The sequence below is a fragment of the Triplophysa rosa genome, unplaced genomic scaffold, assembly GCF_024868665.1.
Source record: "Triplophysa rosa unplaced genomic scaffold, Trosa_1v2 scaffold243_ERROPOS425983, whole genome shotgun sequence".
NCBI classification, from domain to species: domain Eukaryota; kingdom Metazoa; phylum Chordata; class Actinopteri; order Cypriniformes; family Nemacheilidae; genus Triplophysa; species Triplophysa rosa.
In genome coordinates, this window is record NW_026634260.1 from 55,643 (window position 1) to 80,204 (window position 24,562).

At 39.2% G+C, this 24,562-nt stretch overlaps 1 protein-coding gene across 1 annotated transcript in view; it reads right to left on the reverse strand.

The window, feature by feature from the left end:
• Positions 1–24,562, reverse strand: part of ryk (receptor like tyrosine kinase) — a 159,320-nt gene that overhangs the window by 35,677 nt on the left and 99,081 nt on the right. Inside the window, exons 12-14 of the mRNA XM_057327515.1 lie at positions 16,510–16,642; positions 9,654–9,763; positions 3,958–4,117 (exon numbers count right to left, since the gene is read on the reverse strand). Of these exons, the coding sequence (XP_057183498.1) occupies positions 3,958–4,117; positions 9,654–9,763; positions 16,510–16,642 (403 nt within the window). The remainder of the gene's footprint in view (positions 1–3,957; positions 4,118–9,653; positions 9,764–16,509; positions 16,643–24,562) is intronic.

A 24,562-nucleotide genomic window follows, 5' to 3' on the forward strand; every position in this document is an offset into this window, starting at 1 on the left:
TACTTATTGGACCGAAAACTGCTATAAGTAACAACCAAGAATACTGTTTAACTATTGACGGATGTTCCATAAAACCCTCGTCGTCAGCAAAGAATCTTGGCGTTCTATTCGATAGTAATCTGTCATTTGAGAGCCACGTCGCCAACACCTGTAAAATTGCGTTTTTCCATCTTAAGAATATATCTAAACTACGTCATATGCTGTCAATCTCAGATGCAGAGAAGTTAATTCATGCATTCATGACATCAAGACTAGATTACTGTAATGCACTGTTAGGTGGTTGCCCTGCAGGCTTATTACAAAAACTCCAATTGGTCCAAAACGCGGCAGCTCGAGTTCTTACACGTACAAAAAAGTATGAACATATTAGCCCGGTTCTGTCAACCTTGCACTGGTTACCTATAAAGCATCGCGTTAACTTTAAAATCTTGCTTATTACCTATAAAGCCTTACATGGTTTAGCTCCTCAGTACTTGAATGAACTCCTTTTGTATTACAGTCCTTCACGTGCATTACGCTCTCAGGCGTCCTGTCAGTTGGTAATACCTAGAATTTCAAAATCAAGTGCAGGTGGTAGATCCTTTTCCTATCTAGCGCCTAAACTTTGGAATAGTCTTCCCTGCACTGTCCGGGAGGCAGACACACTCTGTCAGTTTAAATCTAGACTAAAGACGCATCTTTTTAATCTTGCATACACTACTCTTCCATAATATAAATCTTCAGAGGGTTTAGGCTGCATTAGTTAGATCAACCGGAACCAAAAACACAACTGATGTACTTGTTGCATCAAAGAGTACAGAACAGTACTCTACTCTCAGCCAGTCTTGTCTCATTGTTCCAAGGTTACCACAGCGAGCAGGATGCAGTTCATGGCCTGACCTGATGGTAGAGCGGAGAATGGGAAGTGGGGACCTGACAAGAGCTGAGATGATAGAGCTGGATAAAGAAGGACGCGGTCTCTTGACATGTCTTCACCACAAAACTTCAAATGCTATTAGATTATTAATGATAATCTTAAACTATAATTTATTTTATTATTAAGTTTATTTATTTTATTTAGCCTTGTTGTGCAAGTTCTCTGGAGCTTGTGCAGAGGCAGCAGCTTTTGCCAGAGGGGAACTGGAATCCCCTGGTTGGGCCTGGGTTCTCCTGAGGTTTTTTTTCTCGATTAGAGTTTTGGGTTCCTCGCCACCGTTTGCATACTGTTTTTGCACTATCTGCCTGACCGGGGGGGCTGCTTTAGAATTTTAAAGTTTTACTTAATTAATATTGCATATAGGAATTTATAGTCTGTTATATTTGACCTGTGCTTCTCTCTCCTTTATCCTAAATGTGTGCTCTCACTGAGCGTGTGTGTGTGTGTGTGTGTGTGTGTGTGTGTGTGTGTTGTGTGTGTGTGCGTGCGCATCCGTGTGTGTGTGTGTGTGTGTGTGTCTCTGTCTATGTGTGTTAGTACGTGTGCATATTGTGTGTGTGGAGTGTTTTGTATGTGGGTATGTCTGTCTTCTGTGTTTTCAACCTTTTCTTGTTTCTGCAGGTACAACTTTAATTATTTTGCTTATAGTCAATATGTCTCATGTACAGCTGCTTTGTAACAATGAAAATTGTAAAAGCGCTATATAAATAAAGTTGAGTTGAGTTGAGTACAACAAGACGTTTAACACCATCAGACACAACATACAGGACACCATTTTGCACAACATACATTTCAGCTCCAAGTGACAGAACTTTGCCCTCTTCCCCACTCTCTTTAGCAAACAAGGGTTTCAAAGTTTCATCCTCTGCCTGTAACTGAACAATGTTATCAGCTATTTTCCAGTCTTTTACCTCCAAACCCTCTGTAGACAATTCAGATACCAGAGGACCCAAATGCTTCTCTACAGGGCGTTGCCGCCGTGATCTTCTAGGTTTATAGCCACCCTGGATCAGACTATCATCCAAGTCTGGCAGAGGTTGCAAACCATCTTTGGTCTGGGCTCTTGTGAGCCCCGGGCATGACACAGCAGATGTAACAACATTTTTCAGATTAGACCACTGTAACAGGTCACTCAATACAGGCATATCCCAACCCAGAACCATATCAGCAGTTAATCTATCAACCACCCCAGCATTCATCAGATACAGCTGTCCATTAACATTTACTGTAACCTCCGCAGTAGGATACATTACTCTGTCACTCACTTCCCATTTAAAATGAGAACCGTGCGTATAAAGCAAAGGCTCCATCCACTTGGAATAAACCAAATAACCAACAGGGTATTTCACATCCTTACCAGCTACAAACAGGTATGTACAGATAAGTATACCAGAGCGATAGCACAAATCTCCGTGTGCACCCGAGAGAGCGGCTAAAACTGTAAATGTAACAAGTAAAGAATTGAATAGAGGTGGGAGTATAAGTGCTGTCCTAGCCGGTCACAGAATCCTCTGTCACAATCTGCAAGACGTATTTTTTTATTGTATGCTCATCCGCAATAAGTCTTTGAGTTGTTTCCTGTCAAATGTCATATAGACATCTAGAAGATGTCTGTAAAATGATTATCATTTAGAATGCATGTAAAACTGCCTTTTAAGACGTTTATCGGATCTTTGTACACAGCAGATGTTTTCCAGATCTACAGATCTTCTACAGAATACAACTTAAAATATTCTATATTTGGCTGTTTTATTTGTATTAAGCATTTTGTATAGAAAATGAGTTCTTTCTTGAGTAGAAAATGTATTAAATGTGCCATGTCATTTAATCCAAATGAAATTAGCAAACCAGTTCAAATTTATGTACGTTTTAATAAAAGCCAAGTGCAAGTAAAACAAGTGATTTGAGGGGCTGAAGCGCATGCCTCGCCCGTTTTGAAAGATGCACACGTCGTGCAAGTATATGTACGAGCATCGAGAGACACAGGCTACGCACTAGGGATGGGCCTTTTTCAATAATATCATATTTGAATATTCCAGTTAATAAAAAAGGAATATTTGTTTATTTAAATTAACTTAATAAACATTTTTATTTAGTCACAATTTCACAGACAACATGTATAACAATGAAGTTTGAATACACGCACAAACAATGAAAGTACAGTATACAACTGGTGTTATAAACTGGTGTTCATGGGGTTTGTACTGTAGGTCTTTATCTCTCTTCACTCTCTATTAGATGCGCACTTTTAGTGTGTTGCGACTCTCTGTCTTTAGGTTTGTTTATTCTCGCGCTTGTCATCGCACTGCGAGTCTCTGGTGACTCCAAACGCGTCTCCCAGTAGCAGCGCTCACGTGGCGAGCATCATCGCGTGTTACAACGCAAGTTTCGCCTCGGCTCGCCTAAAGTTAAACTTTATTAAAACTATTAACAGCTTTACAAAGCGACCTGACTTCTGAAATACCTGAGAATGAACTTTATTATATGCACGCGCAGATCGCACCCCTGCACGGGCACTGCGAGTGAGAGAGAAAGCGCTGGGCTGGAGCGGATCACGAAATTACAGACTGAAAGTTGTGAAATGTTTGATTTGTTAATTTGTTATGGGTGCATTAATTCACATGTTTTTTTTCATCATGACGCCCCACTTGCAGAGCGCCGAGTTAACCACGCCTACTTATTTACATTCCGCGAAATACACGGAACAGAAAAATCTCTTACAGTTGACATTTTATTCCGCGGTAACGGAATGGAATTCCGCCCAGCCCTAAATCGAACCAAACAAGACAGGTGTGAATACCCTCTTAGCAAGTACTTTTGAAACTGAAGGTACTTGTTTTATCGGCGTTATAACCAAATTTCTAAACATGGAAAAGTAAAAATGTTTAACTCTTTTACCAGTGAAATTCAAAGGAACAGCTAGCTGTTGGCTATCTTAAATAAACATTACACATTACCAGCTGTCAGTTTGAAGCAGTACATTATGTGAGTATACATAACAGCATGTTGAAAAACAGAAAAACAAGAGCCATGACTCTTACCACATCACTGGCACTAGAAAAGTCATTGTTCAGCAAACTCTCCAAAGCCATCCAACGAACGGGCCTATTCTCATTGTCCCCGAGGCAGTGGTAGTCCATAGGGAAGAGATCGCGGGCAAGTGCGTTGTCTGTGATCTTCACCTGCATGCTGTTATCAATTCTAAAAAAAAAACAATGTAAATACGCTTGAGGAGAAAAATGCAGCATGATAAGAGGTATTTGCAGTGTTGGGTAGTAACTGGTTACGTGTAACAGTAATTTAATTACAAAATAAAATAACTGTAATTAGTGACAGGCAATGAGAAAAAATTATAATTAACTTACAGTTACTTATTAAAATGTTTATTATATACACGGTATATATATATATATAGAGAGAGAGAGATATATATACAGTATATATATATATATATATATATATATATATTAGGGCTGTCAATCGATTAAAATATTTAATCGCGATTAATCGCACGATTGCCATGAGTTAACTTGTGATTAATCGCACATTTTTATCCGTTCTAAATTAACCTTAAATTAATACTTTTCAAGTTTTTAATACTCTATTCAACATGGACATGGACAATAATGATGCTTTATGCAAATGTATGTTGTTTACTATTAGTGAAACCATACTGGACATAAGTATGAAGACATGTTTCAAAGGTCATAGAACATAGAAAAACCACAAGTTTCCATTACTTCTTTCTTTGCAGCTATTTACTTACACAAGCCTGTTTACATTTTCGCGCAACAGGGCAGATCACTTCTTCTAAACATGCAAAGTGTACATTTATTACTGAAACCACCATAAACATGTAGCATAAAGAACATAGACATGTTTTTCAAATAACTTGTTCATGACTATTGAAAAAAGAACATAGAAAAAACACAGGTTTCCATTACTTTCCTTTCTTTCCACTGAGCCAGTTGCTCAAACAGACAAGCCTGTTTACATTTTCAGACGACAGGGCAGCTCGCTTCTTCTGAACAACATGCCCTGACATGAAAACAGTCTTTCACAAGGTATGGATGTGGCAGGTGTTGCTAAGTATCTGCGTGCAAGGTTGGCCATCTCACTGTGTACCCCTTCATGTTTGGACCACCACTGCAGGGGACAGTCCTCTATGCCAAAATAGGGCTCTGCCTTGTAATGCTCCACACATTTGCAGTCCTCTTCATCATCAGATGAAGAATCTGGCACAGACATGAGACGTGACATCTTCTTAGGTGGCTCAGTTGTCACTGGTTTATTTTGCTGTGCAAGCCCCTCCCCCCTCTCTCGGAGCAAGGCACAGATTGAACTCCACACCTCAGCTCTGTCAGCCATGCTCAGACATTTGAGGTCCTTAAATCTAGGGTCCAGTGCTGATGCAACCCTCAGCCATGTGATGTTGGTTTTTTCCTTCCGTTTGTCCATGTCTGTTGTGAAAGTTTCCTTAAACATAATCATGTATGCTGGGTCGTCTTCTGAGACCTCCATCACACGCGACAGATCACACAATGCTGGCAGGACAACTGAGCATGAAACAAAGTTTTCTCCTCATAGTACAAACCCGATTCCAAAAAAGTTGGGACACTGTACAAATTGTGAATAAAAAAGGAATGCAATAATTTACGAATCTAATAAACTTATATTCTATTCACAATAGAATATAGATAACATATCAAATGTTGAAAGTCAGACATTTTGAAATGTCATGCCAAATATTGGCTCATTTTGGATTTCATGAGAGCTACACATTCAAAAAAAGTTGGGACAGGTAGCAATAAGAGGCCGGAAAAGTTAAATGTACATATAAGGAACAGCTGGAGGACCAATTTGCAACTTATTAGGTCAATTGGCAACATGATTGGGTATAAAAAAAGCCTCTCAGAGTGGCAGTGTCTCTCAGAAGTCAAGATGGGCAGAGGATCACCAATTCCCCCAATGCTGCGGCGAAAAATAGTGGAGCAATATCAGAAAGGAGTTTCTCAGAGAAAAATTGCAAAGAGTTTGAAGTTATCATCATCTACAGTGCATAATATCATCCAAAGATTCAGAGAATCTGGAACAATCTCTGTACGTAAGGGTCAAGGCAGGAAAACCATACTGGATGCCCATGATCTTCGGGCCCTTAGACGGCACTGCATCACATACAGGAATGCTACTGTAATGGAAATCACAACATGGGCTCAGGAATACTTCCAGAAAACATTGTCGGTGAACACAATCCACCGTGCCATTCGCTGTTGCCGGCTAAAACTCTATAGGTCAAAAAAGAAGCCATATCTAAACATGATCCAGAAGCGCAGGCGTTTTCTCTGGGCCAAGGCTCATTTAAAATGGACTGTGGCAAAGTGGAAAACTGTTCTGTAGTCAGACGAATCAAAATTTGAAGTTCTTTTTGGAAAACTGGGACACCATGTCATCCGGACTAAAGAGGACAAGGACAACCCAAGTTGTTATCAGCGCTCAGTTCAGAAGCCTGCATCTCTGATGGTATGGGGTTGCATGAGTGCGTGTGGCATGGGCAGCTTACACATCTGGAAAGGCACCATCAATGCTGAAAGGTATATCCAAGTTCTAGAACAACATATGCTCCCATCCAGACGTCGTCTCTTTCAGGGAAGACCTTGCATTTTCCAACATGACAATGCCAGACCACATACTGCATCAATTACAACATCATGGCTGCGTAGAAGAAGGATCCGGGTACTGAAATGGCCAGCCTGCAGTCCAGATCTTTCACCCATAGAAAACATTTGGCGCATCATAAAGAGGAAGATGCGACAAAGAAGACCTAAGACAGTCGAGCAACTAGAAGCCTGTATTAGACAAGAATGGGACAACATTCCTATTCCTAAACTTGAGCAACTTGTCTCCTCAGTCCCCAGACGTTTGCAGACTGTTATAAAAAGAAGAGGGGATGCCACACAGTGGTAAACATGGCCTTGTCCCAACTTTTTTGATGCCATGAAATTTAAAATCAACTTGTTTTTCCCTTAAAATGATACATTTTCTCAGTTTAAACATTTGATATGTCATCTATGTTGTATTCTGAATAAAATATTGAAATTTGAAACTTCCACATCATTGCATTCTGTTTTTATTCACAATTTGTACAGTGTCCCAACTTTTTTGGAATCGGGTTTGTAGTTGACTCACATACCTAGTTAGACATAAATCACTTTCAATCTCTCACTCTACTGACACACACACGAACGACACACACACACTCATAACACGCACGCACAAGACAGACACACTTCCTCGTTTTTAACACATCCTTACTTTGATTGAGAAACAAACATAATTTATATGAGAATTACCTGCAGTGTTCCAGCACAGTCTCCAACCTCTTCAGTTTATCCAGTTCAGCTGCTGTGGGCATGTTGATGTTGCTTGCATGTAGGGCCAGTGCTTCTCTTAATGGTTCTTGATTTCTTTGAATACGCTTTATCATTTCCAGGGTGCTATTCCATCTGGTTGACACCTCCTGTGTGAGTGACTCTTTCTTTTGATGATGTGTAACTTGCTGTTGTTCGAGCTCGGCTGCGTTTGCTGGGCTATGCTTGAAATGGCCCACTACTTTCCTACATTTTGCCAAGGCGCTGTCAAACGGGCTGTTCTGGAGCGAAACTGTAATAGCTCGGTGGAGGCTGTGTGCAATGCAAGGCATATGCTCGAACGGGAGCTGCTTGGCCGCGGCAATCATGTTGCGTGCACTATCGGTAATCAGTGTGCTAATTTTGAGTTCAATATTCCACTGTCTGGCTACCTGCAGAAAGTGCTCAGCGCAAACGTCAGCATAGTGCCTCTCGTCTGTCTTCATAACGGTCAAAGCGTGCGACCGTAGTTTCCAGTGTGTGTCAAAATAATGAGCCGTGACCCCCAGGTAGCTATGGTTACTGAGGGAAGTCCAGTAATCTCCGGTGAGCGCAACCGTGTTTGTCTGTCTTAACGCCTCTTCGACTTTAGCTTTCTCCTCTTCATAGGAGTCGTGAATCTTGCTTGTAACAGTGGCTCTCGAAGGTAGTTCATGTGTAATCGTTAGATGCGATGCGAATAATTTCAAGTAGACCCTCGTCCTCCACCACATTAACTGGCCTACATGCTGTAGCCACCCATTTAGCGATAGATGTGGTGAGTCTATTGCTTGTGGAGTTGTCCATCCGTCTCCGCTGAAAACAATCGAGTCTGTTGTCTGTTGTCTGACTTTGGCGAGGGGGCGGAGAGCTCTCTGCATCAGTTGTATGCTTCGCCATCAAGTGATATTTTAAACTCGACGTGCTGCGGTGATAACTTAATTCACATCGACAATAAATGCAGATAACTTTTGTCTTGTCGACAGAACCATCAGACATCGTTTTATATATATAAATTTTCCGTTCAGAAGACCTTTTTCCTTCTCCATTTCTGTTTGATGCTGCATGTCCATTTCCCAAACTACGGGCAAGGCCAAGGGTCAAACAGAAAATGCGCGCTGCCTTAATCGCGCGTTAAAAAGATTAGTGCCGTTAAAATGAATTTGCGTTAATGCGTTATTAACGCGGTAATTTTGACAGCCCTAATATATATATATGTACAGCATATAAAAGTTCATAAATGACTGTTTAAATAGTACCCTAATATTATATAAGTGGAAGCTTGGACCCAGAAACAGTATTCCTTACGTCACAACCTAACAAGAAGATTCTGATGCTTTTTGATTAGTTCTCATTTGAATTTGCAGCGCACCATGTCTGCAAATCACATATGAATCCCCACTGCAGCTGAAAGAAATGTGTTCCGTTGCTGGTAATTTAAAAACAATCTCATACAGAAATCCAATAAGGGCGGAAATATAACAGTCCAGCGCAAAATATGTTTGCTTTTACATTTTTTTCGACATGGACGGCTTCAACAACATACAGTAAGTAACCTTCCCAACACTGTGTATTTGATCCTTTTTTTTTACAATTAATTTGATTAAAGCAATAAACCCCGCAAAGTGGTGGATTACACTGCATTTTATAAAAATGTCATAAAATGCACTTGTAAGCCAATGCTTCGTGGGGCTTATTGCTTTTTAAAAAGGTTACTCAATATGCGTAGTAAGGCCAAGAAACAGATGCAACAACAGTGGCACAGTGATATTTAGGCTATGTAATGTGGTCAGCAGTTACAAACCAGGCATTTTATAACGGCTTAGAATGCAGCTCAGAACTGACCATTTTATAAAACAGATTTGAGTAGTTCAGCAACAGTATAGCTGAGATGGTCAGTACCAGAGGTGGACAGTACTAAGTATTTTTACTCTACTCAAGTACATACATTTTCAAATATCTGTACTTTATTAGAATGTTTTTGCTTTGGAAAAACTTTACTACATTATAAACCATATATCATAAGTTTTACTTCACTATATTTCATAAATGCATTTTTGTATGTTTATCTTTAGTAATTAAGTACAATAAAATAGTACTTTCTTAGTTTTACTCATGTAAAATTTTTGAGTAAAACTGGGGTCCAAGCACAAACTGAAACTGATATTGTCCTTTTATAGATTTTTACCGTCAGTGTTCTTACATAACTACGGATAGCAGAAGGCCACAGATTCTGTCAACAGACACAATGTTTGGCCAATGGCCGATGTCAAAATGTCACCAACAGAGCTGTTGTGTACTACGTTTAAAATTATAAATGGGAAAGAAATGTGAGGTCACATGGCACTTACACACAATTTCTGGCAGCCAGGTCTTTGTGAATGACCTCTCTCCGCGCCAGGTAGCTCATCCCGCATGAAATCTGTATTGCCATGTGCACCAGGTCCTGCTGAGAGATGGCCTGTGTGGGTAACCCCCCAAAAAACAGTGGTCAGAAAGATCAATTGGAGAAATATAACTGCAAGCAACAATCCGGGCCCTTGCACTACTGTGCCCCCGCTACATGGTGGCTCAATGCACGGTGGGCACTTGCATTTAAGTGCAAGTCCAATCCAAATCACTCAATGTATGCTGTAGATATGAGACACATCCTGCATCTCTTTGTCATATGCTGCTTCTAGGCTTGTGCCGGTAGTGCATTTTTTTTGTGGCGGTAATTGATGCTTTTATTACAGTAGACGGTAGTATCACGGTGATCAAATGCATTACAAAAACAGGTAAAAAAATAGGCCAATATCAGTGTTATAGTGTCAAAAACAAGTTTAATACTCTTTTCAAATATCAACCAATAATAAAAAAAAATAGAAAGTACAGCTTATTGATAATTTGTCAGGTGTTTAATTAAATATGATAAAACACCAATAATAATAATAAAAAAGAAAGTACAGCTTATTGATAATTTGTCAGGTGTTTAATTAAATATGATAAAACACATGTCAAAATGATTTGCTGCGTCCGGGTTACCATGTGTTATTAGTTTTGAGAGGTTGCTATCTGGGAATAACAAACCTGCAAATTAAGTACAATAAAAATAGAACTTTCTTACTTTTACTCATGTAACATTTTTGAGTAAAACTGGGGTCCAAGCACAAACTGAAACTGATATTGTCCTTTTATAGATTTTTAACGTCAGTGTTTTTACATAACTACGGATAGCAGAAGGCCACAGATTCTGTCAACAGACACAATGTTTGGCCAATGGCTCAAACTGCTCAAAGTGCTCCGGTCCAAGAAGAAGTGCTCTCGTGAACGCGTGCCATACACGGACAAGACAGAGGAGAATATATTGATTAATGTCAGTATTTTGGTTTGTTTTTTGCACATAAAGCATTCTTGTCGCTTCAAAAAATTCAACTGAGCCACTATGCGCAGATGGACCAATTTAACAATGTCTTTAGTACTTTTCTGGACCTTGGCAAAAACTGACACCATGGTTTCAATGAGGAGGCCTGGAAAGCTCTCATATGTCACCTAAACATCTCTATTTGTGCTCCGAAGACGCCGGAAGTTCTCTAAACATGTTTAATGTCATGTGGGTGAGTAAAAAAATCACACAAATTGATTTTTGGGTGAACTATCCCTTTAATAGACATTTAAAAGCTGCACTCTGTGGCAAGAAACGATTGTGTTGCGTTTCGACTTCAAATCAAAATAATTGTTCTGCCATACTGCCATTATTGACAACATAACTACGATTAGCGGATTACTGTATTTATTTGTTAAATTAAAAGATGCAAATTTTAGCGTAGCTAGCACACCAAGCTAACTCTTCAACTATCAGGAATGCAAATGGAAATATAGTCCATGCAATTTTGGTGCTTTAATTCAGCTATTTGTTTCTATGTGGTATTCAGAAACACATAAATATGAGAAGTGGCGTGACATAACTCATATTTCACCTTAGGTCGGCAGCGCTCCGCCTTCCCCCATTCTTCTTCAGGTGAGGGTTGCCCAGGCTGTTTACATCAGAGCGCACGAGCGTACACAGCATAAATGGAGTGTTATTTTATCCAGTCAAAGGAAAAGATAAGGCACATTTTTCTTCACAGGGAAGATATCACAAAATCTTTCACAATTTTATATCAGCTATGTCCCTATAATAATACGAATAATCCTTAAGAGAACAAGAGGGCCCTGCACCGTTCGTGACTTGGGCACTAATTAAAGCGGCAGGCAGCGATGATTGTGCCATCGGTTGGCTTTAGGAACAGTGAACGGTGGGCAATATGCATATATGCAGGTGTCATACTTTAACAAACTCCTCCTAGAGCTTTAATCAGATCAACAGGTTTAGAGCACGGCTCTAAGAGACTTTGTTGGTATTGGGATGATAGACCAGTATGTGCCACCGCTACCCGATTGCTTTAGGAAAACAGTGAATGGTAGGCAATAAAATGAATGCAGGTGAATTATAGTAGGATATTGTTATCTATTTTGTTATTTGTTATTTATTCACGAAAAGTCAGGATCTTGCAATGTATCATCACAAAGGTCTCAAGATTATACTGGCCAAATATGATGTTGATCTCTATGAGGAGCTAATCACAGTGTAAAACATGACAATTCCTGTTGCCTGCAGGAGGCGCTATAACTGTGACTGAATATTACCATGTAGATGTCTTCAGGCCAGGACTCTTATCAAATGTGTGAAGTTTGAGGCCTGTTGGACATTGTATGCCTGAGTTACAACAACTTCCTTTTTTCTGGAGAAACGCCAAATTTTGGCATGTCGCCATGGACATGCCCTTCAACAAAAAGTCAGAATCAATTTAACATCATAAAGGCAAAGGCCTTTAGATGAGAATGACCAAATATGATGTTGATCAGATAAAAACTCTAGGAGGATTTTTTAAAAGTACGACACCTGGAAATGTAAAAAATTGCACGAAATTTGCAGAGGAAATTCAAAATAACTGAGTTTGTGTTGGGTTTAGAGCTACTTTTTTTCTTACACTTGTTTGTAGGTATTGGGGTGTTTCATGAGCCTACCAAATTTGGTGCATGTACGTGAAACATAACGTTCGTGGCACTACGTTGAACTGTTCTAGTTGGCGCTATAGAGCCATTTTGCCATGCATAATTTTGAAACTCCTAAACAAGTCTGATGCGTGTGCAAATTTCGTGAGTTTTCGAGCATGTTTAGGCCCTCAAAATTGTGATCAAAGAGGGAGAAGAATAATAATTAAAGCTGCAAGCAGCGATGATCGGGCCCTCGCACCAGTGCCACCGCCACCGCCACCGCCACCTGTTGGCTTTAGGAACAGTGAACAATGGGCAATATGCATATATGCAGGTAGTGTCATGGCTCTGCTTCCTTAGTCATGTTTTTCTTGGTCCTGTAGCAGAGCCATGGCAAAGTCTTTGGTTATGTGTGGAGAGAAACATATTATTGTCCGTTTGACAGTAATATACGTTCTCTCCAGTGTCTTGTCATTGGCCCCATTCCTCTCGTTTCCTCGTTATCCTTCCCTAAGTGTTTGATTACCCACACCTGCCCCGTGTCATTATCCCTCGTTTGTCTCTCCCTATTTATACCCTCATGTTTCTTTGTCTTGTGCTGTTGGATTGTACTGTGTTCGTTCGATGTGTGTGCTATGTGCCTTCCAGTTAGTCTTGTTATTTCGTCCAGCGTCAACCGTCTTTGCCCGTTCTTGTTCCCGTCTGCTGCTTCCTTGTCTGTTTAGTAAGTGTTTAGTTTAGTTGAGTTTTTTCAAGTGTTTATTCAGTTTAATGTCAGTTAGTCTTCATACTATTATTTATCCTGTTTGTGTTTTGCCCCATCGTGGGTTCTTGTTTTGTATTTTATTATTTAAATAAACTGTTTGTTTGTTAACCCCGTCACTGCCTGCCTGCGCTTGGGTTCTTTCTGCCAGTTCCTGACAGGTAGATTATATGAAGTCTTTGTCATTTATTTACATTTACCAGATTCCCTGCTGCCAGTTTGTGGCGCAAGACTGTAGGTAAATATTAACATATTTAACATGTCTTTCAGGTCATGACTCTTTATCAAACATGTTAAGTTTGGGGAAGACAGCAAATTATTTATGGCAAAACACTCGACTTCTGCAATTATAAGAATGTTAAGTGCTTTAAAAACACATGAAAAGAATATTCAAGTTTTGGCAACAGTATTTAAGATATCAAGAATCCCTGTCTTAGTTTTAAATCTGCTGTTTTTTACATTATTCAGGTGACGTGTCTAGCAAATCAGGGAAACATAAGAGCTGATTTCAAAGCATTTCAAAATGACAAACTTACTGCTGCCAGTTGGTGGCGCTACAACTTTGACTCATAATAGACTCATCTATGTGATCGGCCTTAGACAATGTGCAAACTGTTAAAGTGGGATCAAAATCCGACAATGTATGAGGAAGTTATAATACACTTCCTGTTTCTCATTTCTCGCCATAAATTTGTTGCCTAGCCACGGCCTGACCATTCGAGATATCAAAAATCCCTTAGCAATTTATCATCCCCAATGTCTTGAAATCAAAAAGTGTGGTGGCAATCGGATGAAAACCCTAGGAGTATGGAAGCATATTGGTAGCAATTATCAAATTGAAATGCAATTTGCAAAATGGCAATGCAGTATGTAAAATGACAATGCATTTATGTCTTTAAATATACATTTAAAATAACATATGTGCAACATTAGGTGCAAAATGAAAATAAAAATTCAATAACACAATTGACATTTGTCCGTTCCTACACTACTTTTAATATGTATTTTGAAATGCATATTTTAATGCTGTTTAAGTTGCAAAATTAAAATTAAAATGCATTCCCCGAATTGAGTATATGTGTTTAAGATAGCCAAGCAAAACTGTTGCAAAATGATCATTCAAATGTTATTTTCCTTAAATGCATTAACATTCACGGGTTGAACATTTTGGATTGCATTTTCATTACACAGCGTGGAGTGTTGCAAAATTCAATGTGGACTTGAGAATGCATTTCGAGCTGGCCACGCCCCCTCCCCGATACAGCGTCATTGCGTGAAGGCGGAGCTAGGTGTACATGCGTTGATGTGAGGCTGCAGACAGAGCTGATAAAAGCAATAAATCGCATGCACACGAATTAGAGCACAAAGACAGAAATGTCTTAAGTGTTTCTTAAGATTATTAGGTATCTGTAGACGATAGAACTAGTAGCTACATCGTTAGAACCTCTCGCAGAACATTCTCTGCCTTATTAGGTGGTGAGCTCGCTATGCAGAATGTCTCATGTAGACTTTCTCATACGCGTGCAGACGCGTTTTCATCATGAACACATTCAGTATTTTGAGTGTTGTTTAGTCACAATATCTTCACACAATCATTCAGAAATGTTCGTTTTGTGAGACTGTACAGCCCAAACACGACCCAAACACGATGTGACAGATGAACGCGCAGTCATGCACAGGAGTGACAGCGCTCGTGCTTATCAGAATAAATGGCAGGAAAAAATCATATTCCTTCTACTAAATAATGACTCAGCAGTTGATTGTGACATTTATTATATGGATTTGTCGCTGTTATTGTCACTTTGAATGATAAATTGATTGATTAATGTGATATTTTAATAATAACTTGTCTTTATGCTGCATACTCTTTCTTATTTATTTATTTTAGTAATGTATACAGTGTGGCTATTTTTGGGAGGCTGAGCCCTCCTAATATTGAAAACAAGAATCGCCCCTGCGCTTAACATTTCCAAATGGCTACATATAGATTCAATCTTGGTGGAGAATCTTATTTGGTGAGCAAAGCTCATCATTATTTTAACAACAGTGAAAAGCACTACAATAACAACCTGTACATTGGCGTCAATAAAAACTTAATTTAGTCATGCGAAATTCCTTTCCTTACATTTAAAACTGATATTCGCCTTAAAGTTTTCCGCCATTTTTATGAGATTTCATTTTTTTATTTGACCACTGCTCAGCTCCCATGGCATTATGGGATAGAGAAGTGTCCATCCGATCCACACTCACAAATATTGGCGGAAGCAGTTGACCATCTGTGTATTTCTCGCCTTCTGTTTTTTTGCATACTGAGGTTTCAGACATACTATTCACGACTCATATTGATTCGCGCCTAATAATAGTATGAAAGTAGGCGATTTCAGACGCAGGGCCTGTCTCTGAGTGCCAAAAACAATCTTTTAACTATTGTAATCACAAAGGCCTGACTGTACATACCACACTACTGTAAAGCATCTATCACAGAACGTTCACTCGATGTTGACAGGGGATCTGCACAATTAAATCACTGATTTTGAAGAAAAGCAATTAAATTAAATTAAATCTGAACATTCCAGGTGTTCTTCTGAAGGGTCAACAATGCCGAACACACTCTTCCTCCAATATAAACATGTCTCGGTATGATTTATTACAAACATAAGAAGTAGTGCTATCTTACTCCATGACAGCTAAATTTCCATGTCCCAAATTACTCCTTGCAACATGTAAATACTATCTACATGTATACAGAACATAGACCAATCAGTTTTCTATCAATTTCTATCTTTCAAACTAATGTCAGAGTTGTGGCACGGTGGTAAAGTTAAAGCTTTGCAATTAATTTTATATAAAATTTAAAGTCCCCCTGTGGTCAATCATTGTATCCCTTAAAACCAATCGTTGACTATCAAAATTATCAAAGTTTAACTTTGAAAATAATTTTCCTGCCTTAAAATAGCTTGAATGTAACTCTCCACCCCGGCTTCATTAATTATATGCAGATACATGAATATGAAAATTTGCTCCGCCTCTACTCAATCGTACTCTGCCGTTCCAGACGCTGCTAAAACTAAAAGTGAAACTGAGAGTTGACACAACAGTGCAGCGATCGATTCACTTGATGTGATTGGTTACAGGTTTATGACGGGGCAGTTCCAAACTGCATTTTTTTAAACTGTCTTTGGTAAATTGCAGCAATACTCCGCAATGGTTTAAAATAAAACATTTGCACATGGCCTTTCTTAAAGCACATTAAAAACACTGTATAAAAAACATGATTTTCACCACAGGTGAAAAACGTGGCTTAACTGCTTATTGTTTAAGATATTTACACTAATGAAAATACATATACACATACTACATTCTATATTATGGGGTATTAAGTATTTGAAAAATATACATATTTAGTAGTAGTAGTTAATTCTCACCTGTGGGTTGTTGGCCTCAGCAAGTTTACACTGGCGCAAGAAAAGCTTGAGATTTCCCCAGTTCATATATGGCAACAGAACCATGGGCTTCTCACCATCTTCTATACATACATGACTGATGGGTAGCAGGTTTCTGAGGTACCAAAAAGAAAAAAATTGGTTAAACTGGATTTGTGGCGCAAGAGGCCAGTTTTTGAAAATGGGGCATTCAGGTGTTTTTAAGGGGCACAGAGCCAGGCAAGTTTAACTTAATTATTTGCAAACAAATACACTATTATCTGCAACAGGGGCATTGCTATAGGGCTTGACCCGTGAATGATTTTAATTTAGCTGTGAACCACATGAATGATCAATATTTCTCCAGCAGTTGAGCGCGAGAGTGACATCATGCTGCTGAAGATTAAATTTTTATGAACATAAAATCTTCTGTGAGCAGCAGCCTTAACCATTCACTTAACAAAATATTGACAGGAAATAATGAAACGTGTACAAGCTCTTATTCGTCCCGAGACCATAACACATTCACCGTCTTGGCTGCACAAAACTGTTAAACTATGAGAGAAAGTGGCAACCGTGGGGTGATTTTACCACTCGCAGCGTCTTGCATCCCTTAAAGGCCTTGAGACCGTGGTGCAAGCACCATGCGCTTTGACTGCACAAACCGCTTTCTCTCGTACTGTCGCATGTCAAAGGCACTTCAAACAGTCCAATTAAAGGCAATGGAGTCAAAAGAATCAAACGGGTCTTTTTTGGCAGAACATGAACACACACATACAGTCTCATTTTTTTGTAGTGAGTATTTATATTTCCCTCCCAGCCTCTTTGCACATACAGTCTGAAATTTTCGTATACATTTTTTTTCGTATTCGTTATCCCAAAAATTTGTCACACACAGAAACCTTGCACACTGAGTCCGATGCGTATTAATTAATCCGTTGCAGGAAAAAGCACAACAATACAGCCTGACGCTGCTGTCGCTCTGCCTCTCTCCTTATCTCTCCTTTCATCCCTTGCTTCTCTCCGCTGACTGTACCTCGCTAGGTAGGCTGTCCTCACTCTCTCTGCCTGCATTTTCTTGCATACCTGTCAATACTCCTGTTTTTCATACCCATCTGTTGCCACCCATCCGTTTTGTTATTTCTCCCGTGAAACTCCAGTATTTCAGTTTCTCCCTTGAACGCAATCACGAATGGACCGACGGAGACCGGGAACAGCGGTCTCCCAGATTTTGGTAAAGTTAACCAAATGTTGAGTACGGTCTTCTTGAGTTTGGCACCGTGGTTAGAAAATCAGTACGTAGTCCGGTAACACTATAATAACTGTATGCTATTAATCATTAGTTAAGCATCAGTAAACAGTTAATTCATCATTTATAAAGCATTGTCCCTACATTAACATACATCAGTAAGCCAGTTTATAAATACAGGTATAAATGCTTCATTCTTGATTCATAAGCATATCCATAAAGTGTATTTTATTTATTTAATAATAATCAGTTTATCATTTCTAAATTAAACAATACAAATACAAACCAGTTATTTAGGAGTTGTATGTGCTTCATATGATCATCAAGAAAGTGCTCAATAAAGGATTAATGAATTATTTAAATGTACAATTATAAATCTTATGATGTAGTAAGATAGTGTCACGGACTGTGGCAGGAAAGAACCGGACTGGACGCCGGCTGGACCACCGGACTGGACGCCGGCTGCACCGGACTGGACACCGGGCTGGACGCCGGCTGCACCGGCCGGGTTGGAGTCCACGCTGCCTGCCGTTGCCTCTTCTTCTTCCGCCAAGCCACCCGGCTGGTGGTCGGGTGATGGAAGGAGGTATACAGAACGGCTGGCTCCGGCTGGGACTCCTCGGAGGTGGTTCCCCAGGACGCTCGCCTCCCCCGCTTGCCCACGAGGCTGGTGGACGGTGGAGAGGCTGCCGAGAGTGAGGGGGATGGCGTGGCGATGCCCACAACCCCGATCTGCAAGGGACTGTCCTCGGGGATAGCCGCCAGTCCCGTGAGAGGCTCCGCCATGGACATTCCCCTGGGCTCCTCAAGATTCATCACGAGTTCGACCTGGTCCGCGAAGCGCAGGTGTCTCAACCGGCGCATCTCAGCTGGCTCGAAGGGTTCATCGAGGCAGCTGTTGAAGATTACCTTCAACTCTGCCTCGGTGAACCCCGAGTAGAGCGCGGTGGACAGGAAGTCCATGGCGAAGTCCTTCACAGGGGTCCCCCTCTGGCGGAAGCCGAACAGGACGTGAGCCTGGCGGCTCCTGTACGCCTCGTCCGACTCCATGCCTGCTGGGTTCGGTGGTGGCTCGTGTATTCTGTCACGGACTGTGGCAGGAAAGAACCCAAATGCAGGCAGGTGGTGGTGAAGGGGTTAACAAAACACTTTATTGACAAAAAACGGAAACAAAAACCCACGATGGGGAAAACAAGACACGATGAACGGGAACCACAGGAACAAAGACTGAATACACTAACTAAATAAACAGACTAATACAACACTGGACAAGATTACAACAGACTAACACTAAACTAGACTTACTTTGACAAGGGCGATACATCCACGAAGACACAAACACAGAGGAAACCAACGGGAAGCACGAGCATGAAACACACGAGATACAATACACACACACGTATGTAATACACGAGCACAGGACAAAGAAACAAGAGGGTATATATAGGCAACACAAACGAGGGATAATGACACAGGGTAGGTGTGGGTAATCAAACACTCAGGGAAAGATAACAAGGAAACGAGAGGAGCGGGGCCAATGACGAGACACGAGAAAACACATGAGAAGTAAAAACAAACAACTCATGGTTTTCTCACATAAAACCTGAGGACTCTGCCCCGATCCTGCCACACGACTAGAATTTCATAAACAAGACGGTGGGACCATGACAGATAGTAATCCTTACTCAGTGTTTTAATGAATGTGTGTTAAATAATTATCTATTACTTAGTTTATGAGTAATTCAGGTAGTTATAAAACATTTAGTACTTGTCAGTTTACTATTTTTGTGAGCTCATCTAAAATGAGCACTATTTATGCTTCGCAAAGCTTTTACAAGGTTTCGGTATTGGGTAGGATTATGGATGCAGAATATGGTAATGCAGAATATGTGCTTTATAAGTACTAATAAACAGCCAATATGCTTATAATAGGCATGCTTGTAAATAACTACTGTAGTTAATAGTGAGAATTGGTCCCTATACTGAAGTCTTACCGTAAAGATAAATAAAAATAAGCAACAAAATGAATATAAGTAGGGATGTAATGATTCACCATGAGCCGGTTGAAAATTGGTTAGAATGAGTAACGATTCAAATCGGTTGAGACTTGAACTGAATCGCAATACATTTTTTGAACAGCAGGGGCCGCTATTTTCACTGCAAACCTAAACATGGATGCTGATATTTCTTAAATGCAAAAAAATCCAAGAAAAGCACAGACAGTATTAGTTTGTTTATATTAAAGAGACTTTTTCTATTATTAATTTGTTATAAAATTGCAGTTTAGTTTTGTTATTTGAAATAAAACATTATTTTATTATACAAAGAAACGTGAAGCATTTAAGAAATAATGCAAGGAAAGTTGTTCATTTCTAATTTGTTTCAACTCATTTTATAAAAATAAATCGTGAGTAAATCGTGAATAAATCGCATCGTGAGATCAGAATCGTGACTCGCATCGCATTGTGAGCTGAGTGAATCGTTACATCCAACCTAAATATAAAGTCAAAAATCTAGAAAATTAAGAAAATATTGGTGTAGGCAAGAAAGATTTATTTTTTCAGTTTCATGGCCGAGTGAAAATTCAGTAAAAATAGTCACAAAAAAGGTGCCAAAATTACACATAAATCTTAGTTTGGAAAAATCCAAATAAATTCTACATTTCAAACTGACAAGTAACTAAAAATACAGGTGCTGGTCATATAATTAGAATATCATCAAAAAGTTGATTTATTTCACTAATTCCATTCAAAAAGTGAAACTTGTATATTATATTCATTCATTACACACAGACTGATATATTTCAAATGTTTATTTCTTTTAATTTGATGATTATAACTGACAACTAATGAAAATCCCAAATTCAGTATCTCAGAAAATTAGAATATTACTTAAGACCAATACAAAGAAAGGATTTTTAGAAATCTTGGCCAACTGAAAAGTATGAACATGAAAAGTATGAGCATGAAAAGTATGAGCATGTACAGCACTCAATACTTAGTTGGGGCTCCTTTTGCCTGAATTACTGCAGCAATGCGGCATGGTTTTTTATTTAGAAATGATGAACTGATCATTAATAAAGAATGAAAATACAAATATTAAACACTTTATAGACATACTTGTCCATCAAGAATAAAGCATTAATATCTGTATTTATAAACTGCTTCCTGATGTATGTTAATGTAGGGACAATACTTTACAAATTATGAATTAACTGTTTACTAATGCTTAACTAATGATTAATAGCATGCAGTTATTATAAAGTGTTACCCATGTACTGTTCCGCAATCATCTGCTCATCTGCCACACTCTCTCTTTAAACTTTTTCTTTGTAATCCGCACTTTGTTTCTCATACAGTATTTTGTGCTGCGAGACGAAGTGGACTCACACACGTCACCCTGGATTTTGGCGCTTGCCTCACGTTGTGTCAATCACATTTACACACTACCTCTGATATTTTTGTCTGTCATAAAAAAATCGGACCGGGTTCGGTCTTCTGCGTTTTTCGCATCCGTAGCATCCGTAGCAAGCATTTTGACAGGTGTCTCTGAATTGGGCTCATTTTCTCTAACATTAACGTTCGTGTCTGCTGCAGCGTCACCCAAAGCGGCAGTAGCGTCAGCGGCGTTTGCTTTTGTTTCATTATCTCTTTTTCATATCACAAAATGTTGTTACGTATCCTCATGCGATTTTAAGTGGGTATACGGAAATCCTTGACATTTTCTAGGAGGAATACAGTGTATATCTGTGTCACAAGCTACACTACTGCACATAGACAGAAACGAATCGTGACATTGAAGTTGCCAAAGACATACGTCTGTATTATGGAAAGCAGTTTGTGCTGTGTAGGCAACATGGATTTTAGAGAGGCATATATAATTGCTGTTAGTAATATTTTCGTGTGTGGTCTTGTTTGTGTGTGTGTGTGTGTGTGTGTGTGTGCACATTCTGTTGCATAAGAGCTCTCTCATTGGGTGTTGCCAAGTTACCTTTGATGCAAGCCGACAGTTGGGGCAGATTTAACTTTTGCATTCTACAAATTTGTACAAATTCTGCCTGACAACTACGCTGATTGGACAATGGTAATCGTGGATTTCTTAACGCAACAGGCTAGAGAGGCACTGACAGGGAAAACCGTCTAAAAGAATTCTGGGTAAGCTGGTTAAACTGAAGTTAAACTGGTATTGAGTAAAGAGATTAAAACATATATACATGTTAAAACACACGTTTTAACGCTTACCTTGCGCGTTTTAGTCAAATGCTATTTTGTAAATATAAAAATTTCTTCTTTGTACTCTGGCAGTGGCACTAGGAAACAGGCGGTCATCGTAACGTAGCAGATAGAGCATTATCATGATAATGATGGATTATTGTACAATGGTAGGTTAATAGTAAACTACATGTGCAAATAGTAAATAGTAATAGAACATTTGCATAGTTTTCTTTAATAGGTTTATAGGTTTTGGTTTTAGAGTGATTAAAGCCATACTATTGAACTTTTGCTCATGGCTCCCCCATGTGGTTGATAAGCGCAATTGTCTGTTACCAGTGTTGTAAATACTGTTGCTGTATAAGCTTCCCTGTGGGCAGCCCAATACACGTGAATTTGTTGACTAAACTGATGAAACCGGCGAATGCAGAAATGTTGTTTGGAAACCATTTCGCACTCTCCCGCAGGCAGGGGAAGGGCGGGGCTATGTGTGCCGACCCCAACACACAACTTGCAGAGTGTGGTTGTAGCCGCTATGAGGCTGCTCAGGTAGCAACGAGAGTAGAATTTGAACAGTTGAGAGTTGTTTTACCACTGAAATAATATTAGAAACATTATTTTAAGGTCGAAAAAACTACAAAGTGTTGCTTTAACAAGTTATAAACACTTCTGAATTACTAATGTTCTGTAAGAACATCTGAATTTCCCGCTCAAGTTCAGTTTTACTCCCGCAGAGCCACAAGTAGGCAGGCGGTCATGAATCAGGTGGTGATGGGAGAGTCGTCATGATAAAGACTCTGAACTGGTAGGTTAATTAATAAAACCAGTTAATTTAGATTTATTGTCTGTTAAAAGTTTTATTTTATACTGATGGATGTGGTAAAAATGTGTTTCCACAACACACATACCTGTATACATCCTATCACACATACACACTCTGTTACTCACACACTGTATTAATATCTGCCTAAAGTTAAGTTGTACCAGCTGCATAAACATAGCCACAAAGTGAAGACTGTGTCTTAACAACCTAGTCTGATTGACTAGCAATTAATGGACTACTTGCACGTAGCCTTGTGATGTACTTCCGACTTGAAATCATACGGCTCACTTGGTTACGGTTATATGTATTCACAATGGGTCGTTGCTCCCTTTGAAACCTAAACGTTTAAAATAAGATTTTTACGCACATACATTATCAGCAACATAAGAAGAAATATTCTAAACATCACTGTACTGTAAGACCGAACATTAAACGTAAAATAAAGAAAGTGGGTTGTAAATACAAAAAAAGTTAATTTGTCTTGAATTTTATGCGTACAGTGCTCAACTACTTTGATGTAACTTTGTCATTACACAAACAATTTAACCACACAGCGATCCCGCATCATGATGTCACGAACGTGCATACGTATGTGCTAGGCTCCAGCTTCATGGGGAATGTCCGCCTTGTTTGCCCCGCTCGCCTCGAGTAATTTATATAGAGAAAAAATTGGCAGTTTTTAACAACTTGATTATATTTAAATGTATTATCAAAACAGAGATATATTCCTCTCGGAAAATGTGCTGTGGGATCGTCTGTGAAAAGATTTGAGCTGAAACGCGCAATGGCGCGCTCTCTGCTATGATGACCACGCTTTTCATCTTTATATCGAATCTTCTGGCAGGCTAATCTGGTGAGTAATATGTTTTAATCACTATATTTCACAGTTGTGTTATTGTTATTTTTACATCAAACGTATTTAGTTTCTTAGCAGTTAATATGTCTTGTGCACGCGGACAGTGATTGATTTGAGCCCCAAAACGACGAGCTGTTACGTGCATTTTCAAGAATAAGATGATAGTTTAAGACAAATCTCTTTGAAACCATACCGTCATAGTTGGGTTTCAGTGTCTCACATCTATTTAGTCTGTTGTTAAGTTTAAAGATAAAAACAAACAGCTTTTCCTGCGTTAGCAAACTTAAGACTTAGTTAAACCTTAAGTAACATTTGTAGGTCCGTTTTATGTAGGTCAGTTCCAACCAGCAAAGCTTATTATTATTATTATTAGTCCACAGATTGTTCTGACGATCTGAGATTGTGCTACTTCCCATTCAAAACTAACCCTTACCAGGCAGCACAATCTTATGTCAGAGCACAGATTTTTATGTTGCTTTTCAACATTTACAGTTTATTAAGCAAACTGTACAGTAAAATGAAATAAACATTCATAATTTGTTTTTGCAAAAATTGTAAACGATCTAACTTTTCTATCCTGCCTCTTTTCAGGTGAAAACTGAAGCAGCTAATCGGTGGAGTTTGCACTTAGGTACGTTGATAATAAATGATTCTGACTAAATTAATTGACGTTGCATATAGTTTGAATATTATATTTAATTTATTTTGATGGTTTCTCTTTAATGTCTGACAATTTAGAACATGGATAAAATATATACATTGTACTCTCTTATACCCATATTTGTATTTGTATCTCTGCTAAACTTCACAGAATAACAAACATCAACCAGATTTGTGCTGTGTTGGAACAACTTGTGCCCAACTTTAGAGCTTGTTCAGGAAAAAGCTGCTCACACTACACAGAAGTTCTGGATTTA